Source organism: Carassius auratus, unplaced genomic scaffold (genome assembly GCF_003368295.1).
Source record: "Carassius auratus strain Wakin unplaced genomic scaffold, ASM336829v1 scaf_tig00003367, whole genome shotgun sequence".
In the NCBI taxonomy this organism is placed as follows: Eukaryota; Metazoa; Chordata; class Actinopteri; order Cypriniformes; family Cyprinidae; genus Carassius; species Carassius auratus.
The window spans coordinates 53556-70737 of NW_020523516.1; the positions used below are offsets into that span (position 1 = coordinate 53556).

At 38.0% G+C, this 17182-nt stretch overlaps 1 protein-coding gene, 1 long non-coding RNA gene and 1 pseudogene across 5 annotated transcripts; 1 reads left to right on the plus strand and 2 right to left on the minus strand.

The window, feature by feature from the left end:
* Positions 1–3073: 3073 nt before the first annotated feature.
* On the minus strand, positions 3074–9029 carry LOC113070187 (E3 ubiquitin-protein ligase rnf152-like). 4 transcript variants are annotated; one of them, XM_026243395.1, is made up of 3 exons: positions 8995–9029; positions 4667–4774; positions 3074–4311 (listed from the first exon to the last, which is right to left on the minus strand). In XM_026243395.1, exon 3 carries the CDS (start codon positions 4186–4188, stop codon positions 3592–3594), a length of 597 nt encoding a protein of 198 aa, XP_026099180.1. In that variant the 5' UTR covers positions 4189–4311; positions 4667–4774; positions 8995–9029; the 3' UTR covers positions 3074–3591. The 4 variants fall into 4 exon arrangements, with proteins under 4 accessions (XP_026099180.1, XP_026099182.1, XP_026099181.1 ...); XM_026243397.1 differs by having other exon boundaries at positions 3074–4475; XM_026243396.1 differs by having other exon boundaries at positions 3074–4528.
* Positions 9030–9925: 896 nt separating this feature from the next.
* Positions 9926–13547, minus strand: LOC113070188 (uncharacterized; annotated as a pseudogene).
* Positions 13548–16455: 2908 nt separating this feature from the next.
* LOC113070185 (uncharacterized) lies at positions 16456–16865 on the plus strand. Its single transcript, XR_003279872.1, has 3 exons — positions 16456–16547; positions 16630–16686; positions 16853–16865. It is a non-coding gene; the product is annotated as an uncharacterized LOC113070185 (long non-coding RNA).
* Positions 16866–17182: the final 317 nt, after the last annotated feature.

Sequence of the window (17182 nt, forward strand, 5' to 3'; positions counted from 1 at the left end):
ATGGCCAAGTCAATCACCTGACCTAAATCCGATTGAGCATGCATTTCACTTTTCTTGAAGACAAAACTGAAGGGAAAATGCCCCAGGAACAAGCAGGAACTGAAGACAGTTGCAGTAGAGGCCTGGCAGAGCATCACCAGGGATGAAACCCAGCGTACGCTGATGTCTAATTGATCTCCAGACTTCAGGCTGTAATTGACTGCAAAGGATTTGTTGTAATTCCTACACCGTTCACCTGATTTGGATGTAAATACCCTCAAATTAAAGCTGAAAGTCTGCAGTTAAAGCACATCTTGTTCGTTTCATTTCAAATCCATTGTGGTGGTGTATAGAGCCAAAAAGATTAGAATTGTGTCGATGTCCCAATATTTATGGACCTGACTGTATATATATATATATATATATATATATATATATATATATATATATATATATATATATATATATATATATATATATATATATATATATAGGCAATTGTTAATAATTTATTATTTATCTAGGTGAAGTACACTATATATGTGATCTCCTTTAAAAAATCCTGTAGTTTTTGACTGATGAACATCTGAACTAAATTATAAATAAGATTTGAACGGCATAATAGTGCACCACATTGACTAAAGGGAATAGATGATCACATTTTCATGAAACCAGCATGCTGCTGTAAGATGATTCATTCCTTATGTAGCATGACTAAACTGCACCTGCTATTAATCACGATGTACAAAATGACATTTGGGGAATTTTCAACGGAAGGTGAAATTACCCATGTCTCTGTTCAACTGTTTTGCAGTCTACTAGTGCCTCCTGCTGGTAGGAGCTAATAATGGCCGGAGCTACTTATGACTTTGTGAGATACTGAACACTGTACGTACAAGAGTCAAATATTCATTTAATTATCATTTTTCAATTAACATATTAAAATCAAGCACATTTCCGGTCTCTGTATGTCTGAATTTGTTGGTTTTCATTCTTCACTCGCCCTACACGATATAATTTTTGTGCAAATGTGAATTTACACATTTATTTATTTATTTGTATACCACCTGCTCCATTAATAATAAAATTATATGGTATGCAGGTCCCTCTGAATTTAGGTTTCTTATTGCAGATCAAGCCATTAGCTGGGATTAATTTGTCTTCTAGTCTACAACTGACAGTTAAAATTGGAAATGATTTGTTTTTACGCTTTTTATCCCAAGCTCTTTGTCCTGACAGTATTTTTTATCCATATATTCTCAAATATATATTTCAAAAGCAGATGAGAACATCCTTGTGCACATAAGAGGATTTGTGAGCGTGTGTGACTGTGAAGATGGATTGTGTCAGTGTTGTGTGTTAATGGCCTGTTAAAGGCCTCTTTGTATAGGTGATTTACTAAAGTTAGAGGAGAAACTGACATGTGGACAACACCATCCATCATGTACAGTGCTGTCTGGCATTTTGCATGATTTCAGCAAATGCGTGCAGTTCTGTGCGTGTTGACAGATGCAGGCCGAGGTAAATGAGGTGTGCTCTTTTGGCATTGTTACGCAGAGCTCTAAATATGCATACTGACACAACAATATGCCAAAAAAATGTGGAGGTTGCAATAACACCACACCCATATTTTCTTATGAAACATTTAATTTCTAAGAAATTGGATTAACAAGATCTTTTTTGCTTCATCAGCTAACGTGTGTGTCTGTGCTGTAAACGCCTTTAAGTGCCATTTGAAATTAAATCTGTAAAATTAAAATATGGCATAATGTATTGTAATAATTAAATGGAATTTTGTTGTTGTTGTTTTTGTTTGTTTGTTTTTTACAAGTATGTTAGCTGTATTTTGAATTTTGCTCTGCATTTGCAAATGTCCGTAAAATCAATGAATAATGTAATTACCTATAATACCTATGAATAGTGAAAATTACCTATAATATGCTTCTATATTAATGGTCTTTCGTAGATCATAGCAAGTATGATTTTTATTTTGCATTTTCTCCAAAAGTGAACAAGAAACGCTACTGGATTTTCATGAATTCCTAAAATAAAAAAGGAAATAAAAATATAGAAAGAAAGTTAAGGCCAGAGAGAGAAAGATGTCAAAAAGTAACTCCTTCAGCTGCATTAGAAACCCAATTACAAACGGAGTGACTATTTTTTCTATATATATATATAATTCATTTGCTAGAATTATTTAATTGTTGTGGAATGGCATAATCACAGTCATTCTTGAAGAGAAAAGGTACAGTGTGTTCTAGGGGAAATGTTTGGGCAAGAGACAACATGACTATGCTTGAGTTTATGCACCTGTAGATGAATCAGTCAAACCTGTTAATTAAGAGTAAAACAATACTGTCATATCCTTGTCATTTGTTACAAGATATTTGTCTTTCATATCAGATGTTTTTATATCATATAAGTTCTATTCATAATACTTGGCCTATAAGATCACATTTTAAAAGCATAGCATAATGTATTTACTGTATGACCGTGATGAACAACTGATCATTCCTAATCATTTGTGTCAGTCTTCTATTCTTTCTGTTTTAAATGTAATTTATTCCTGTGAAGGCAAAGCTGAATTTTCAGCATCATTAATCCAGTCTTCAGTGTCACATGACTCTTCAGAAACTATTCAAATATGCTGATATGATGCTCAAGAAACATTTCTTATTTTCAGTGTTGAAAACAATTATTGTGGAAGCTCGAATATATTGTTTTTCAGACAGGATTCTTTGAGGAATAAAAAGTTTAAAAGAACAACATTTATTCAATGTTTTATTTAATTTTTTATCAATGTAAAGATCTTCCATTTTGATCAATTCAATAATTATTTAATTTCTTTCAAAACAATCTTACTGGTCCAAGATTAAAATAACAGTAGTGTATTTATGAAGCTTTTTAAGCAGCATGTAGAGTCAAAAGGTTCTCATATTAATATTAATTTGTTTTGAATGAAGTTTAAATTATGGCACAGAAATCAAAGACTGATGTTTTCACTCATTTAAATCACAAGCAAACCCCATTAGTGAAAATCAAAACAAAACAAAAAAGTAACAGCTTGCTACCAAAAAAAAAAAAAAAAAAAAAAATGATAAGAAACATTTGATTTGTTGTATATTAAAGAAACTGCTTTAATGAAACACCTTAAAACATACAGCAATCAAACACAGAAATAAACATTATTTAAAGGCAGTGCAGCTTATTTAGCAACATTTAAATTCATTTCTCAATTTTAGTGTTCAGTTACAAACTGCACAACGCCTACAAGCTGTCAATAACGCACAGATCTAACCAAGTTAATTTCCCTCAGGTACATACAAACATGCAAATACATGGAGTGAATACTGCTAGATTCTTTAATGACATTTCTGCACATTAATTGAACAAATTCCCTGCAAATGAGTGAATCAGGGCTTTCGCACTTTGGAAATAACACAAATCGCATAGATTTGTGTCCTTGACTTTCATTCCCTTCGGCTCATCTACCATATATTAGTCACCATAGATATGTGATGTACATAATCACAATCACATCTGAAATCACATAACAGATTCCGAGCGATATTGGTTGGTTGGTCCTTTACAAGTGAATTTGATGAATCGGTCTCATCCGCAGGAAATAATAGTGAAGCGTTTGGACACACAGGACATGTTATGCAACACAATACCCAGCAGAAAAATCAAAATGAGTGCCACCAGTAGCACAGTGCAAACCCCCGTCCATGCTTTGGTCTTAACCGCCACCTCGTCCTCCTCCTCCATCCCCTCCTCACCTGTGTCATCCCCCAGCACGAGGCTCCTGCCATCAGAGACGTTTAACACCCCAACGCTTTTAGGGCCAAATCGGCACGCTGGTTGTCCGGGAAGCAACGCCTCATCTGTGTCCAGAGGGATGGGCAGCAGGTAGCAGCCGCTGTTGGGTAAGTGTATAAAGATGGGAGTGTGCTCAGAGGAGTGAGACGGACTGATAATGGAAAGTATGTCCGGGTCGTCTGCAAGATGGGAGACCGAAAGTCCGCCAGGGATCTGCGTCACACTACGACACCAGGGACAGCGAAGCTCTCTCTGACTGAGCCACATCTGGCTCAGACACACGGAGCAGCAGGTATGCTGGCAGTGCAGGAGTTTGGGACGGCGCCGTTGGCTGAAGTAGTTGAAACAGATTTGGCACTCAAGTCTGGAGTTCTGGGACAAGGTGTCCATCGTCCTTAAAACGTGGCTCTTCGGTTACTTTAATAACGCTATTCTTGCCGATTTGAATCGCCAATGCACTTCTCCGTCAACCACTCGGTGCTGATGAGGCCGTCAGTGCACGTCTGGCTCTGACTGTGGAAGCGAGACAAATGTGTTGCATCAAAACAGACTGTCAAGAATTTAATCCAGGGGATAGGTTTTGGCACATACAAATACAGGCAGAGGGGTTAATTTATTATGCGCTGGCTGTGAGCTGGATCTATATTCTTGTCAGGCTTGACTTAAAAGTAGACGTCCTGGATAGGTAAACAAATCAGCAGGGATTAGGACTGACACAGTCACCCTAAGCCTAGACAACGGTCGTGAAGAATGCAGAGAATAAAGCGTGTATGTCAGCTGAAAACAAAACAGCTTAATTAGATAATTATCTGTGAGTAATTCTATGATAACGTGAAATGACTTGATGGCTTCACAGAGTGATTCTTACCATGGGTTTCGTATAGATCCAAGCAGGGTATCAAATCATTCAATGAGCACAGCTGGAAATAAAAGCAGTCCACAGGAATATCCTTCCCCGTCTAATGATGAAATAACTCTGTAAAATAAGAGGAAATGAATGACAATAAAGAAAGAGTTATTTAATAGACTTGAATCTCATCCATTCTTAAAGTGGAGAAGATGAGGTTAAATGTGCCGGGGTTTTTTTTAAAGTTAAACAAGAAGAAATTAAAGGAGAGGTAAAACTTCTAATAATTAATATTTTAGATTTTAAAATAAATAAATAAAATATATATATATATATATATATATATATATATATATATAGTCACAGAATATGTCTTCCCCAATAAATAAACTAATTTGACCCATGTTATTGGCAAAGTGTATCATATCACGAGGTAAGTTTAAGAATCATTAGAATATGCAACCATTACATTGCAATTCACCAACATGTACAATCTTAATACCCATACTGTACAGATCTTTTTTACAAATTTCTAATATTTCAAAATATACAAAATCCATTGCTATACAATTGCTATACTATATATATTGCTATACTATATAAATGATATAAAAAAGATACATAAATACATGTAGTTTTAGTTACTTACATTTCTTATTGATTATTTTTCCATACACTTTCTGTCTAAATACATTTATAATTTGCAAACTGTATATTTTAACACATTTTGCATTTGCTCAAAATGTGTTTCAAGATTGGAAATGTACTTTCTGCCACTTGACATACATCTTGTAATATATATTTGGCATTTGAAGGTTTAATTTTTTTTTTTTTTTTTTGAAAAATCTGCACTGTTAACAACATACATTTAGCATAGATTTGAAATATTTTAGCCAAAAAAATAATAATAATTCTCAGAATGGATAAATTTAAAAATTCTCAGAATGGATACATTTTTGCTGTGTGATACATTGTGATACATTTGATACAGTTGATGCAACAAGAAATAATAATTAAAAAACATGTTTTTTCCTGAGAAATGCTTATGGCTTTGGTTCATCCCTCAGTCTGAGCAAGACAAGTTATTTCCTAAACACATGACCATGATAAGAGGGTGACATACCTTGCTAATGACACATCTAGTACTCCTCCATTCCTGACTGCTGATCTGTGCTCTTTGTGCTCTTTTGTTCTGCCCTTTTCCATGCTTTATACCCTTCTTCTATTTATGTTTGTTTTGTCTTCAAATATAAGGTTTAATATTTATGATACAATAGATTTATTATTGTTTTCTGTCATCAATATAACCTTGTAATCAAGGTTGATTTATTGGCATATAATGTTGTTTTACTCAATGGGCAGTATAATCCACTTATGAGTGTTTATATGGCCACACAATGGCAGTACAAATTTCCACTGGATGAAAAACTTCCCCTTACAAGCAAGAGCAAAATGTGACCTAGTTTAGTCGAACCCGTAGGCACAATTTCTCAAACCTGCATGACACATGACTATTAGCATGCATGAAGCTGACCAATGAATGAGAGTTCAAAACCCCTCCAGCACTCAAGCTTCCTTCTGACCTTAACCAATTCAGAGCTTAAAAATATTTCCTAACCTCATCTAAAATTTATTCGAGGGCAATTGTTTCCTTCAGGTACTGTACAGCTAATATGCATTTTAATTGACTGGCTCAGTGCTTGTCACTAAGTGAGAAATACTCGAGGCGAAATGAAGTGTGCTGGTACTACACGTCAATCACCTGAGAAAAGAACGAACACTTACTTATCAAGTGACCAAGTTAAAGTTAAATGACTTGTGGCCACATTTTCAGCATAAGCCTCGCTCCAGACTTCCTGTTGTTACACTTACAGTCATAACATCATAGTTTGCTCATGTGACCTTGACATGCAAAACAAAACAGTTATCGCATCGAGCAATTTGCACTCTTCTCTTTCAAGTTCAAAGGTTTATACCATGTAATAATTGCTCATATATGTATAATTCCATTCCATCCCTTGAGGGGGAAAATAATTAATAATGCAATTAAGCCTGCTATTGTAGCATGAATGGACAGACGCCCCTGAGGGATTATCCATTATTAGGAGCACATTATCTTGTGATAGAGAAGCGGAAATATTTCCCTCCTCTTTGGGACTTCTAATCAAAACGCATTACAGTAATATCACAGACAGCTTTAGAGACATACAGACATGAATACTTTTAATTTACTAATAAATCTTAAAGGCTTTACCAAAACTATTTTTGCTAAATGAGACCAGTTCACCATTTGACATGATTGTTTCATGCTCATCACATTGGTGTCATTACAAATGAGGAAAAAAAAAAAAGTGCATTGAAAATAAAACAAATGTGGACGCTGCGAATCCAGCTCTCTGTGATGGCGAATTTGTGTGCTTCTCATAGTATCTCAGTTACCATGAAAACCATTACTGCTCAATTTCACATTGCAGAATTTCCTTCAGGAATTCTGGTTCAGCACACAGGGGAGAAAACGTGACAATCTATTAAACGTCCTGTGGGCACATTTACTAAATCATATGAAATATTTGAGAAGGTGTAACCTTGAGAACACGTCCTTTGAGTTCTCACTTTTGTACTGGCATCAACCTTTCATTTTATGCTGAGCAAGCTGGCTTTCACTTGGCATATTTTCTTATTGAGCTAGAAATTTTTGCTTTTTTACTTTTAATTTAAAACAACCGAGGATCAAGTGCATGACTAAAGAAATGCAATGGGACTGGGTACACTAGATGCGCATAACAAAATATTATCAAATGTGAAACAATGCCTTTATGATTTTATCTTAAAAGAAAAATGAATCCCATGGTGGAAGCTTCACTGAAGGTCAGTCTTCAGTCTGGCGTCTCGAAAACTAAGACAATGAAACAAGCAGATAACAAACCGTTAGCTGTGCGCTACTGCGGAGCATCAACCTAATGGATGCAGCTGAATCAGGGGATTTGATTTGTCAGAAAGGGGGGGAAAGAAAAGGAAAAAAAACATCACTTAAAATCTAAAGCCTTGAGGCATTCCTCAAGGGCAATGCATTGACTTGAGCAGGTGGGGAGGGGTGCTATTCATGCATGCCCTTGGCCTTTAATTTTGATGCCTTTTTTCACGCCGTTCATGTAAGTCGCCTGTGGGATGTTGGTGTTACAACTCACCACCTCCCATGTTAACCTGCGTAAACAATGCAGAAATGTCAAACATCCCAGGGCAACACATAATTTATACAGCAAAGTCACACAGATCTTCATGTGTTTATTTTTTAAATGAAGCACCGAACTTCGGCTGACTAGGGTGTGTTTGCGACAAGAAGCAGATAAGCTTTTAACTTTGTACTGAAATGCTGTCTGAACGGGTGTCAAACTCCTAAAAGTGATTAAAGTGCATGCCGCTCATCAACACAAACCCATGTTAATAATAAAACCAAATGTATTGAGAAAAGGCACCTCGAAAGCTGAGTGAATCAAGCAGTTGTCTGATAGCAAAGCACTGAGATAACATAAGATAATATATGTGGAATTCACAAGGACACAGTAAAGACCAAAAACCTTGAATGATGAAAAGGTTGAATGACACATAAACAGACTCTTTGGGCTAAGGTTTGGGATTTATAAAGATAAGCCAAATATTTTGGATTGTGTGACATGTACAGGCATTATCAGGACACGTCTGTTTTCAAAAACAGTCATATTTAGACTAGTTGCCACTGGCTCCGTCTTAAAACCTAACAATCAGCTTACATTGCAGGGCATTCAGCACGTCTATGTCACCCAGAAATGCAGTCTAGTTAGGCAGCTCACTATATTTTGACACGCGGCCATTGTTGCGTGTCTCTAAACAATCAAAACAAGACTTAAACCGGAACAGAGAAGAAAGCTGCCCGAAATAATCCTGCTGCAATCTAAAAGAAAAAGTGAAAGAGAATTCATATATATATATATATATATATATATATATATATATATATATATTATATATCAGGTTCCATCCGTAATGCACTGATACATAAAACAACAAAACACAGTAAAACACAATACAAAACTTGACGGGTTGGTACGTCGTTGCAGAGGCTGAACATGCTTTGAACAGATGTGCTCCAAAGTTACACGCTCAGCGCAGGTTATAAAACCGCGGTTGAAACGTAATGCAACAAATATGCATCTATGCAATGGACCAAAAACTAATCCAAACTCTAAACTCTGTTTAAGAATTTAACGAGGTATATAAAGTCTCGGAACAACTTCGATGCGAATGCACAAATAGGAAAGCCAAGAAGTTTGACCTGTTTCTTTGAAAGAGTGTGGGGGGAGGAAACTCACCTTGTATATCGAGAAGTGTTTTCATCTGTGCAAACAGTGAACGTCGCGTGCGGAGCAGCCTCATCTGTCATATTACACTCTGCCTTGCCTTCTTCAAAGGCACACGGTTAACGCTCTTCCACTCCCTCAGCGCAGCCAATAGCGAGCAACGTCTTCGAAGAGAACAGCCAATAGAAGGACCGCTAATCATTTTGCCACGCCCCTTAACATCGCTTTTCGAGTCGAAACAGGTCTGATCGTTTAGTCGTTTGAAGGTGGATTATATGTTACAAAACAAATACTTGCCTTGCAAGACAAGTACAAACAGTGTCTTTAAACATTACAGAAATACACAAACTTTCCGTTGATTTTTAGCATTTTTATGAGCTCTAGAAGTATGATTTATAGAATTGAAGCAAGGAACTAACAAAGTTACCGTAACTAATGAAGATGCTCAATGCTGGTACAAGTAAACTTATTGTGCATGGTTAAGAGCATTGTATAAAAAAAAAATCAATTTCGATACCATTCCTCTGGCCATTTTTTTTTTTTTTTTTTTTTTTGCAATGCTGAAATAATCAAATGGAGAATCTGAGAAGCTGGTGACATTTGGACTAATTATTTAGCCCCAAAGTTAGTCAGTGTCAGCCCCTGCAAATATAGTGAGTCATAAGAATCAGAAGTAAAACAAAAATACTTCCAAGTACCGATTAAGAAATGGACCACTCCTGTGTATTTGGACGAAGGCAGAGTTTAAAAACCATAGTGCTAGAGTTTTGGTTTTTCAGTTCACCACCAGCTGAGAAGCCGGAATCCTGACGAGCCCACTCTAATGGTCTGGCCCTTGCAAATTAAAAACACATGGATAGTGGCAACAAACAAAACGCAACCTAGGGAGGTTTTTTCTTACTTTAAAGAGAACACAGAATGGACACAAAACACACCAGACAGGTCAAGTGCAATGCTGAGGCTTTAATGACACAATAACACTGAAAAGCTAGGTGGAGTTTTCTGCATGTCAACATTACACAATGTATAAAAATAGCACAGTAATAAAACAAAGACATCTGGACTAAGAGCGGCCAAACTGCCAAATTGTCCACTTTACTCCCCCTCCCCGTATCACCCATAAACCAGCTGCATATCCAGTGCCCAACATCTGAAACCGGTCGCAGTGGGCCAGTCCTTGACCAGGTGAAGATTCTAAACCCTTGCTGTGAGACCAGATCCACACCTCCCAGATCCAGCCACATGAGAAAAGGGCTTTGTAGGCTTAGGTCAAGGCCTGGTCAAGTGCGAGTAGTCTCTGTATTATATTAAGATGAATGCATTGCACCCAAAATAGAACGTTAACTTGAGCACTGGAAATGCAGCGAGGTGTAGGTCACTGCCATACTTTTTTTTTTTTTTAAGTTACATACAGTCAAGAACAGTGTCCATGTGTACATTCATAGTGAAGTGCATTTTACACGTTTCGGGTAATACATTCAAGTATTACAGCAGTGCATCGTGGTTCAGTATCTTGTGCCCCTTTTCTTCATAGCACCTGATGGGACAAAGCTATTACACAGAAGACAAGGATTGAAAGTGGGGATTAATTTCCCCATTCACACCAAAAATGACAACTAGAGGTATTAGAATCCACATCAGCAAACAATATGGTCGGTTTATTCCAAGTACACTCTTGTCTGCTGCTATAAACTCTAGTTTGTTATAGCAGGATTGATTTTAATTAGGTGTCAGGGTTTTTAAATCCATCAGCTGGACATTTTTAGAATTTGTGCCTTGGTTATAGCAGTGGAATGGACTCCACCGTTCTAAAGGCCTCTCAATATAAGAAAACTCTTTATCATGATTTTATAGTTCTCATTCTTTGTGTGAACGGGGCTAAACTGGTTTAAAACTCCAACCTCACCTCTGCCTCTCTGGTAGTAGGTAAAGTCTGCCTCATCATATTCACTTCTTGGTCTTTGCTGGTGGACTGCCTTACAAGTCGGCCTTCTCAGTGGAGTTCTCGCTTTACACAAAAAAAATAATAAAAAAAATAAAGACAACCCCACACACACAACTTCAAAAAGAAGACCATTTAAGAGACCAGGCATACTTGACACTTGCCTTCAACTTCAAAAAAGACTTCACATCCAAGTAGGCAAAAATCCCCCTCCCCCACCATGTAAAATCTGTTTCCTACCTTGATCTTGAGGCCCACCAACTTGCCTCCAAGCCCTGGGTTTGGCACCACAGCTTGCCCAGTTCTCTTGGTCAGAGACAACACCCTCTCTCCATTGTTGTTTCTAAAAATATTTCTGCATGAGTGGACCACCTTGTGACAGTATTGGGAAAAAAAAAAAAAAAAAAAAAAAAAAAAAAAAAAAAACCCTTACCAATACAAGGCCTGCACAAGGCACCCTTTTGAATTCTCTTATCTGCTTTAACCAGAGAGCCATACTCCTCACAGCACTCTCCTTTGGGGATGCACACAAGCATGCTCGCGTAGATCGCAGCTCTCTTGGCCCTCACACCGCAGCTTCCTGTGCCTGGTGTTTGGCACAGTGATGCCCACAAGGAGGGCAGCGCATTGTCGGCTACAACACTTCCTCTTGGACATCTTTGCCGACTCGCAGTTACTCCGCCACCTCTGCCATCAAGGTCATACTCGCAGTCAGACTCCTCATCTCGCTCCAGGATGGCGGTGTTCGGCCATTTTGCCACAATCCTACCTCATCCTGCAAGCTTGAGCCCACAGCACACGCACATTTTGTGGCAGACAGGAGAGCTTTCTCCACGCTCAAGAGCTCTTTCTTGTGCAAATGGCGCACATCACTGGTTTCAGCCAGCCCTGCCGCCACCAACATACACATGTCCCAGGAACGAGATCAAGATCCTCCGCCATCAGTTGAGAACATTTCATCTCTGCGAAGAGAGCTCATCTATGGATGGACTCAGGACACTCTGGCGCTCTTGGGTCACTTGAGGGTTAGTAGCTGTAGGAATATGCACTGCCAACAGAGGACATATAGTTATGTGGAGCAACAGAGTAGTTGGAGAATCGAAGTAAACAAGTGGGTCAATCTCTCGTTCAAGACCGAGGCCAGTTGTTGTCTTATTGCAGGGCAAGCGGAGGATTTGATACTGCAGGTCAAAGTCTTCCGAGAGATTTATAAGGGGCTCCATAACTGCAGCAACATCAGTAGACACAATATTTTGTACCTGCTCATCACCTGGTTTTCTCCAAATCTGGGTTCTCTGTTGGATCGGCAGTGCTTTTGATACCACTACAGGACACATTGCCAGTTGCACTGGTTGTTGGCTTTCCATTTTGGCAGCACAGTTCTTCAGCAACACTCTGTTGCTCATCGTTCTCATTGGCATCGTCTTCCTCATGGACAGAAGAACTGTCTAGGGGTAGCACATCTGAAAACATGCATTCATCCAGTCTACCCTGGCTAGATTCAGCATCATACGCCGAGTCACTGTAGGTCGTGGGCCTTGTGACCTGATTAACTTGTTCCTCCTTACCTTCCTGAGAAGCAAGCTCTAACTTCGAGTCTTCATTTAAACCGGTCAGTTCTCCCCTTGCACTACATCCGTGTAGAGGAGACCACATTGTTAAGCCCCTTGTCACTACCTGTTCAGAAGCCTTTTAGACTCTCAATTTTGTCTATCAGTTTGGTTGACTGAATCACTAGAATCTGTTTGGACCTCAGAACAGGCGGTTCTCCCGATGAATCCCTGCGTGTTGAAAGTGCTGGCGGACACGCAAATCGTAGGATGCAACCGAGGGGAAGTGGGGGTTGGTTCTTCTGTAATCAATTGGCTGCATGGGTGCATGTGGGATGACATACCCAGGATACTGCATAAACTGATAAGGGGCCATGTAGGGACGGCCAAAATGCAAAGCTGGAACAAAATTATATACATTTAAATAATAATAATAATAATAATAATAATAATAATAATAAGGGACTAATCCAAATCCACAATAAGCAGGGTCTCAAAAAGAACTTACCTGGCCCTGGAAACCCGTAGTGGCCATATGGATTCATGGGCCATTGATACATGAAATAAGGCTGAGATGGTGGTTTGAACATAGAAAAATGGGTCTGGTTGTGGTTACTGGGTGGTGAGGTTGCCCAACTCCCATTGATTGTGAAGTGTTGGTCATTCCTTTAAAAAAAAAAATAATATTATTATGAAGAGAGAGAGGAGAGAGAGAGAGAGAGAGAGAGAGAGAGAGAGGATGAGAGAGAGAGATAGAGATAGAGATAGAGATAGAGATAGAGATAGAGATAGAGATAGAGATAGAGATAGAGAGAGAGAGAGAGATTAGAGAGAGAGAGAGAGATAGAGATAGAGATAGAGAGAGAGAGATATATATAAACACACCCACAAACACATTCCAAGATTTAATTTATTATTATTATTATTATTATTATTATTATTATTATTATTATAATTTCTTTTGTTTGTTTTTTTTTTTGCTCCGTTGTTTGCCCAATAGGCTCTAGCAGAGTCATGGACTGAGAATACCTTCCATTTTTTTTGTGAAGAGACGAAGAAAGGCAGCACAGGATACAAAAACACCGCAATACTGTGGAATGAAAGAAAAACGTGCCACACTTATAAGCAATAGATTATACCAAAATTAAGCAATACCAGAAAACCGGCAAGATAAATAAAATGGATTAACATGCTATTAATACGGTTAAACGTAGCAGCAACAAACAAAAAGAACTAACCTTAGATGTGAAAGTGACAAAGTGGACTTAAATGTGCATGTAGCGAGAGCCAACTAACTCTGGTCGTTACGGGCTTTGCACCTCGGATTTATAGGTTTCATGCTTGTTTCCAGAGCTCCACATTAATGCAATCAAATTGCAGCCAGCAGGTGTATCCATATTTGTCTTAGCCTATTCTGCAATCGCTGAAGTCGGATTTTATCAGAAGTAGTTGTGACTTTTACGTTCCTTATTTATATTACTACTACTACTACTACTCTACTACTACTACTACTAACAGTGTTGATTCTTATTCGTGTCATTTGGTATTACAATCAAACTTCAAACACCGTATTTCTGTATCTAATCAAACCTGGAAATAATTACAGCAGTCGTTCATTCATCTTTTACTAATCCATGTCATTTACAACAATGTTTTTTTTTTATTATTATTATTATTTTATTTATTATTATTTTTTTTATTTTTTTTGATGAAATGCAGTTGTGCTTCCTCACAGCGCCTCTATGCGGCTAGATGTAAGTATGTTCCAGTTTCGCGTATGAGAGTGAGTAAGAGCGCTGCTCCCTCTGTCAATAAGCTGTGAGTATGTTTACTATTGATCGACAGCTTATACAATAATTCAGACAGTTGACTTTGAACTAAAGTATTAACAGAGACACATCTAAACATTTCTTTGAATGTCGCTTACCAGTGTTTTGATAATAACCCTTATGTGTTAGCCTGCTAGCGTATTGGGATTCCAGTCACAGCGAAAAAAAAAAACTATAGGGGTTAACGTTTTGAGTATGTAAACACGTATGTGTGGTTACAGGTTACAAGTTAGACCAGTAACAACGAAGACCGTAAAGCATCAGATTATCTAGAAATGTATGTTTAATTTTAAAGAAAGAAGTAGCTAACTAGCTTCAAGTTGTTATGGTTTCACTTTCCATTCACAAGGCAGCTAACGTTAGCGTAGTAGCTAACATGAATATACCTTAAAACATCGATATAGGTTATTTAAAGGATTTGACAGTCATGCATATCTATAGAATCTTAACAATGAGAGCAAATAAATGAGAAAATGACTCCGCATGTTTGACAAGTGAATTAGCAGACGTGTTGTTGACTCTTGTTAATGCTTCAAACATTAAGCTAACTTGTCTAATAACGCCAAACTGTAAACCCAACTAAAGTGTATTTAGTTTGTTTTCCAATGTTTTGCATGATTAAAACAATGATCTCAGTTCAGGCCCTGTGTGTTATTAAACCTAAAGCTTTAAAAAACTTTCACTTTCAGCTATGGCCTCTCTCAGTGATCAGCTGGAGGAGCTGAGGGTGAATGCGGAAGCCAGCTTGTCTACCCCAGGTTCTGCCCAGGAGACCAGGGCACAGGTGGCAGCCATGGCCGACATCCCCCTCCCACCCTCCAGCAAATATCGCTACATTGCTGCTGAAAGCATGCTGACGGAGAACAGTAGTGGGCATAACATGAAGGAGGTGAGAGCTGGAATAATGATTCATTTTCTTCAGCAGTCCAAAGAGTGTATGATTGCACAACAGGAAGCAAACTTTTGACCTTTTGATGATCTGACCATTTGCACGTAGTTACCGCATGCAAGGCCATGACCTATGTCTCAATGATTGGGGCGACCAGTAGGTAGTAGAAATAGATATTTTTATTCAAATAAATTAAATATTTGTAGGATTTGAAGGAATAAACATAATTAAACAAAGCAGTAAAGGAGAAATAACAGTAAAACTATTTACAAATAAAATTTTTTTAAAATATGCACACATTCGCTCTTAATCATATACCTAATGTGCCAAAAATGGCTTGGTTGTTGTTTCTTGTCACATTATACTCAATTATGAAAATATATAAGTCACTTAAATGGTTAAAAATGACAAAACAAGTTGAGTAGCAACAATTGATATTATTTTGTGTCATAAAACAGTTGTCAAATATTAAATTTAAGCTACTTTTGTATCTTACCTTGCAGCTTTTCACTATAAAACTTAAGCATCGAGTTTGGGATTTGTGAACAGTGGAGCCCACCTTCTTTGATTTGATTGGCCATCTCAGTGCTATTAGACTGCTTAGGCATACCTGCCTAAAATATATTTGTAACATTTTGGTAATATTTACAACAAATAAAGTGGAATGCAATAGAGTGCACTGCAGCAGAATAGCTGGCCTGACCATATATATTGGGATTGAATGGTTTACACTGACCGTGTGAATGACTGACATAAAGCGCATAATAATACATAGCACTGGCTAATCTGTCACATCTGTCTGAGATGTTTCGGAAGAATTTGTTCTGTTTCCCTCATTTGTATGCACATGATCTTAAGTTCCAAAAAAGTTCAAAAGTCCTAGTTCACTTTTACCAACTGTTGTTGTTTCTGGGCTGTTATGTATTGTTCTTCAGACTATTCTGGTGTACATTAATATCTTCTGATCTTTTTAGACCCTTAGCTGCTGCAGAAACTTTCCACTGCTCTTAACATCTTGGAGAAGTATGGCTCAAATCTTACCAATCCCAACAGGCCGAAGTACTGGCGTACAGTAAAGTACAACAACCCAGTCTTCAGGACCACTGTAGACTCAATTCAGGTGTGTGCTGGATGAGATTGAGGCTTTTTGTATGAACCACACCAAATACCTGGTTACTATTGTTTATCTTTGTCTTTCAGGGTGGCAGAGCAGTACTCAACCTGTACGGCTACACCAATCAGCAGCAAGATGGCTTGAGCTTTCTGATGATGTTGTCCAGCCGGATGTTGGCAATGTGGCGTCTGTGACTCTTGAGGTCATGTGCCTCCGAATGGAGCTGGACATGCTAATCAAGGTCTGAACTGTAAGTACAAGCAGTCAAGGTTTTTTTTTTACAAAGAACATTCAGCTCACATAGAATATGTTCTTTTCTGTAGGGTACCCATCCTCATCCAGAGTTTTTTGAAAGACTTATTCCCTCCCTCACTGTGCAGGTACAATTATTATTTCATATATATATACTACCATTCAAAAGTTTTGGTTTTTCAAAAAGATTTTTTAAAAGAATGAGGTACATGAATTTTGATCAAAAGTGACCGTAAGCACAATTATGATGTTACAAAAGTATGCACGATACTTGAATACACTGTCCATATACAGGATGAGGAAAATCTGCACAGATTCAGCTCCCTTCTCTCCTAGTGAAAGACCATGGGAAAAACAATCTCTCTCACCTGCATCGACTCCTTCTCAGCCTAAATCTCCTTTAAGTCCAGCGCTCTCTCTTTTTCTCTAGTGCCCTCTAAACACACAGGTAAGCATGTCACATTTACCAACCCTGGCTTTCCATTTAAAGAATATATTTAATTGTGAGTTTCCACTTTTATCATTTCTACTCCATTTCGTTCAATTTCCCTAAAGAGAACTGCACCATATGTGGTATCTTTGCGGTGTCTGCTCACTGTCCCACTGTACTCAGCGGCTGTGCAC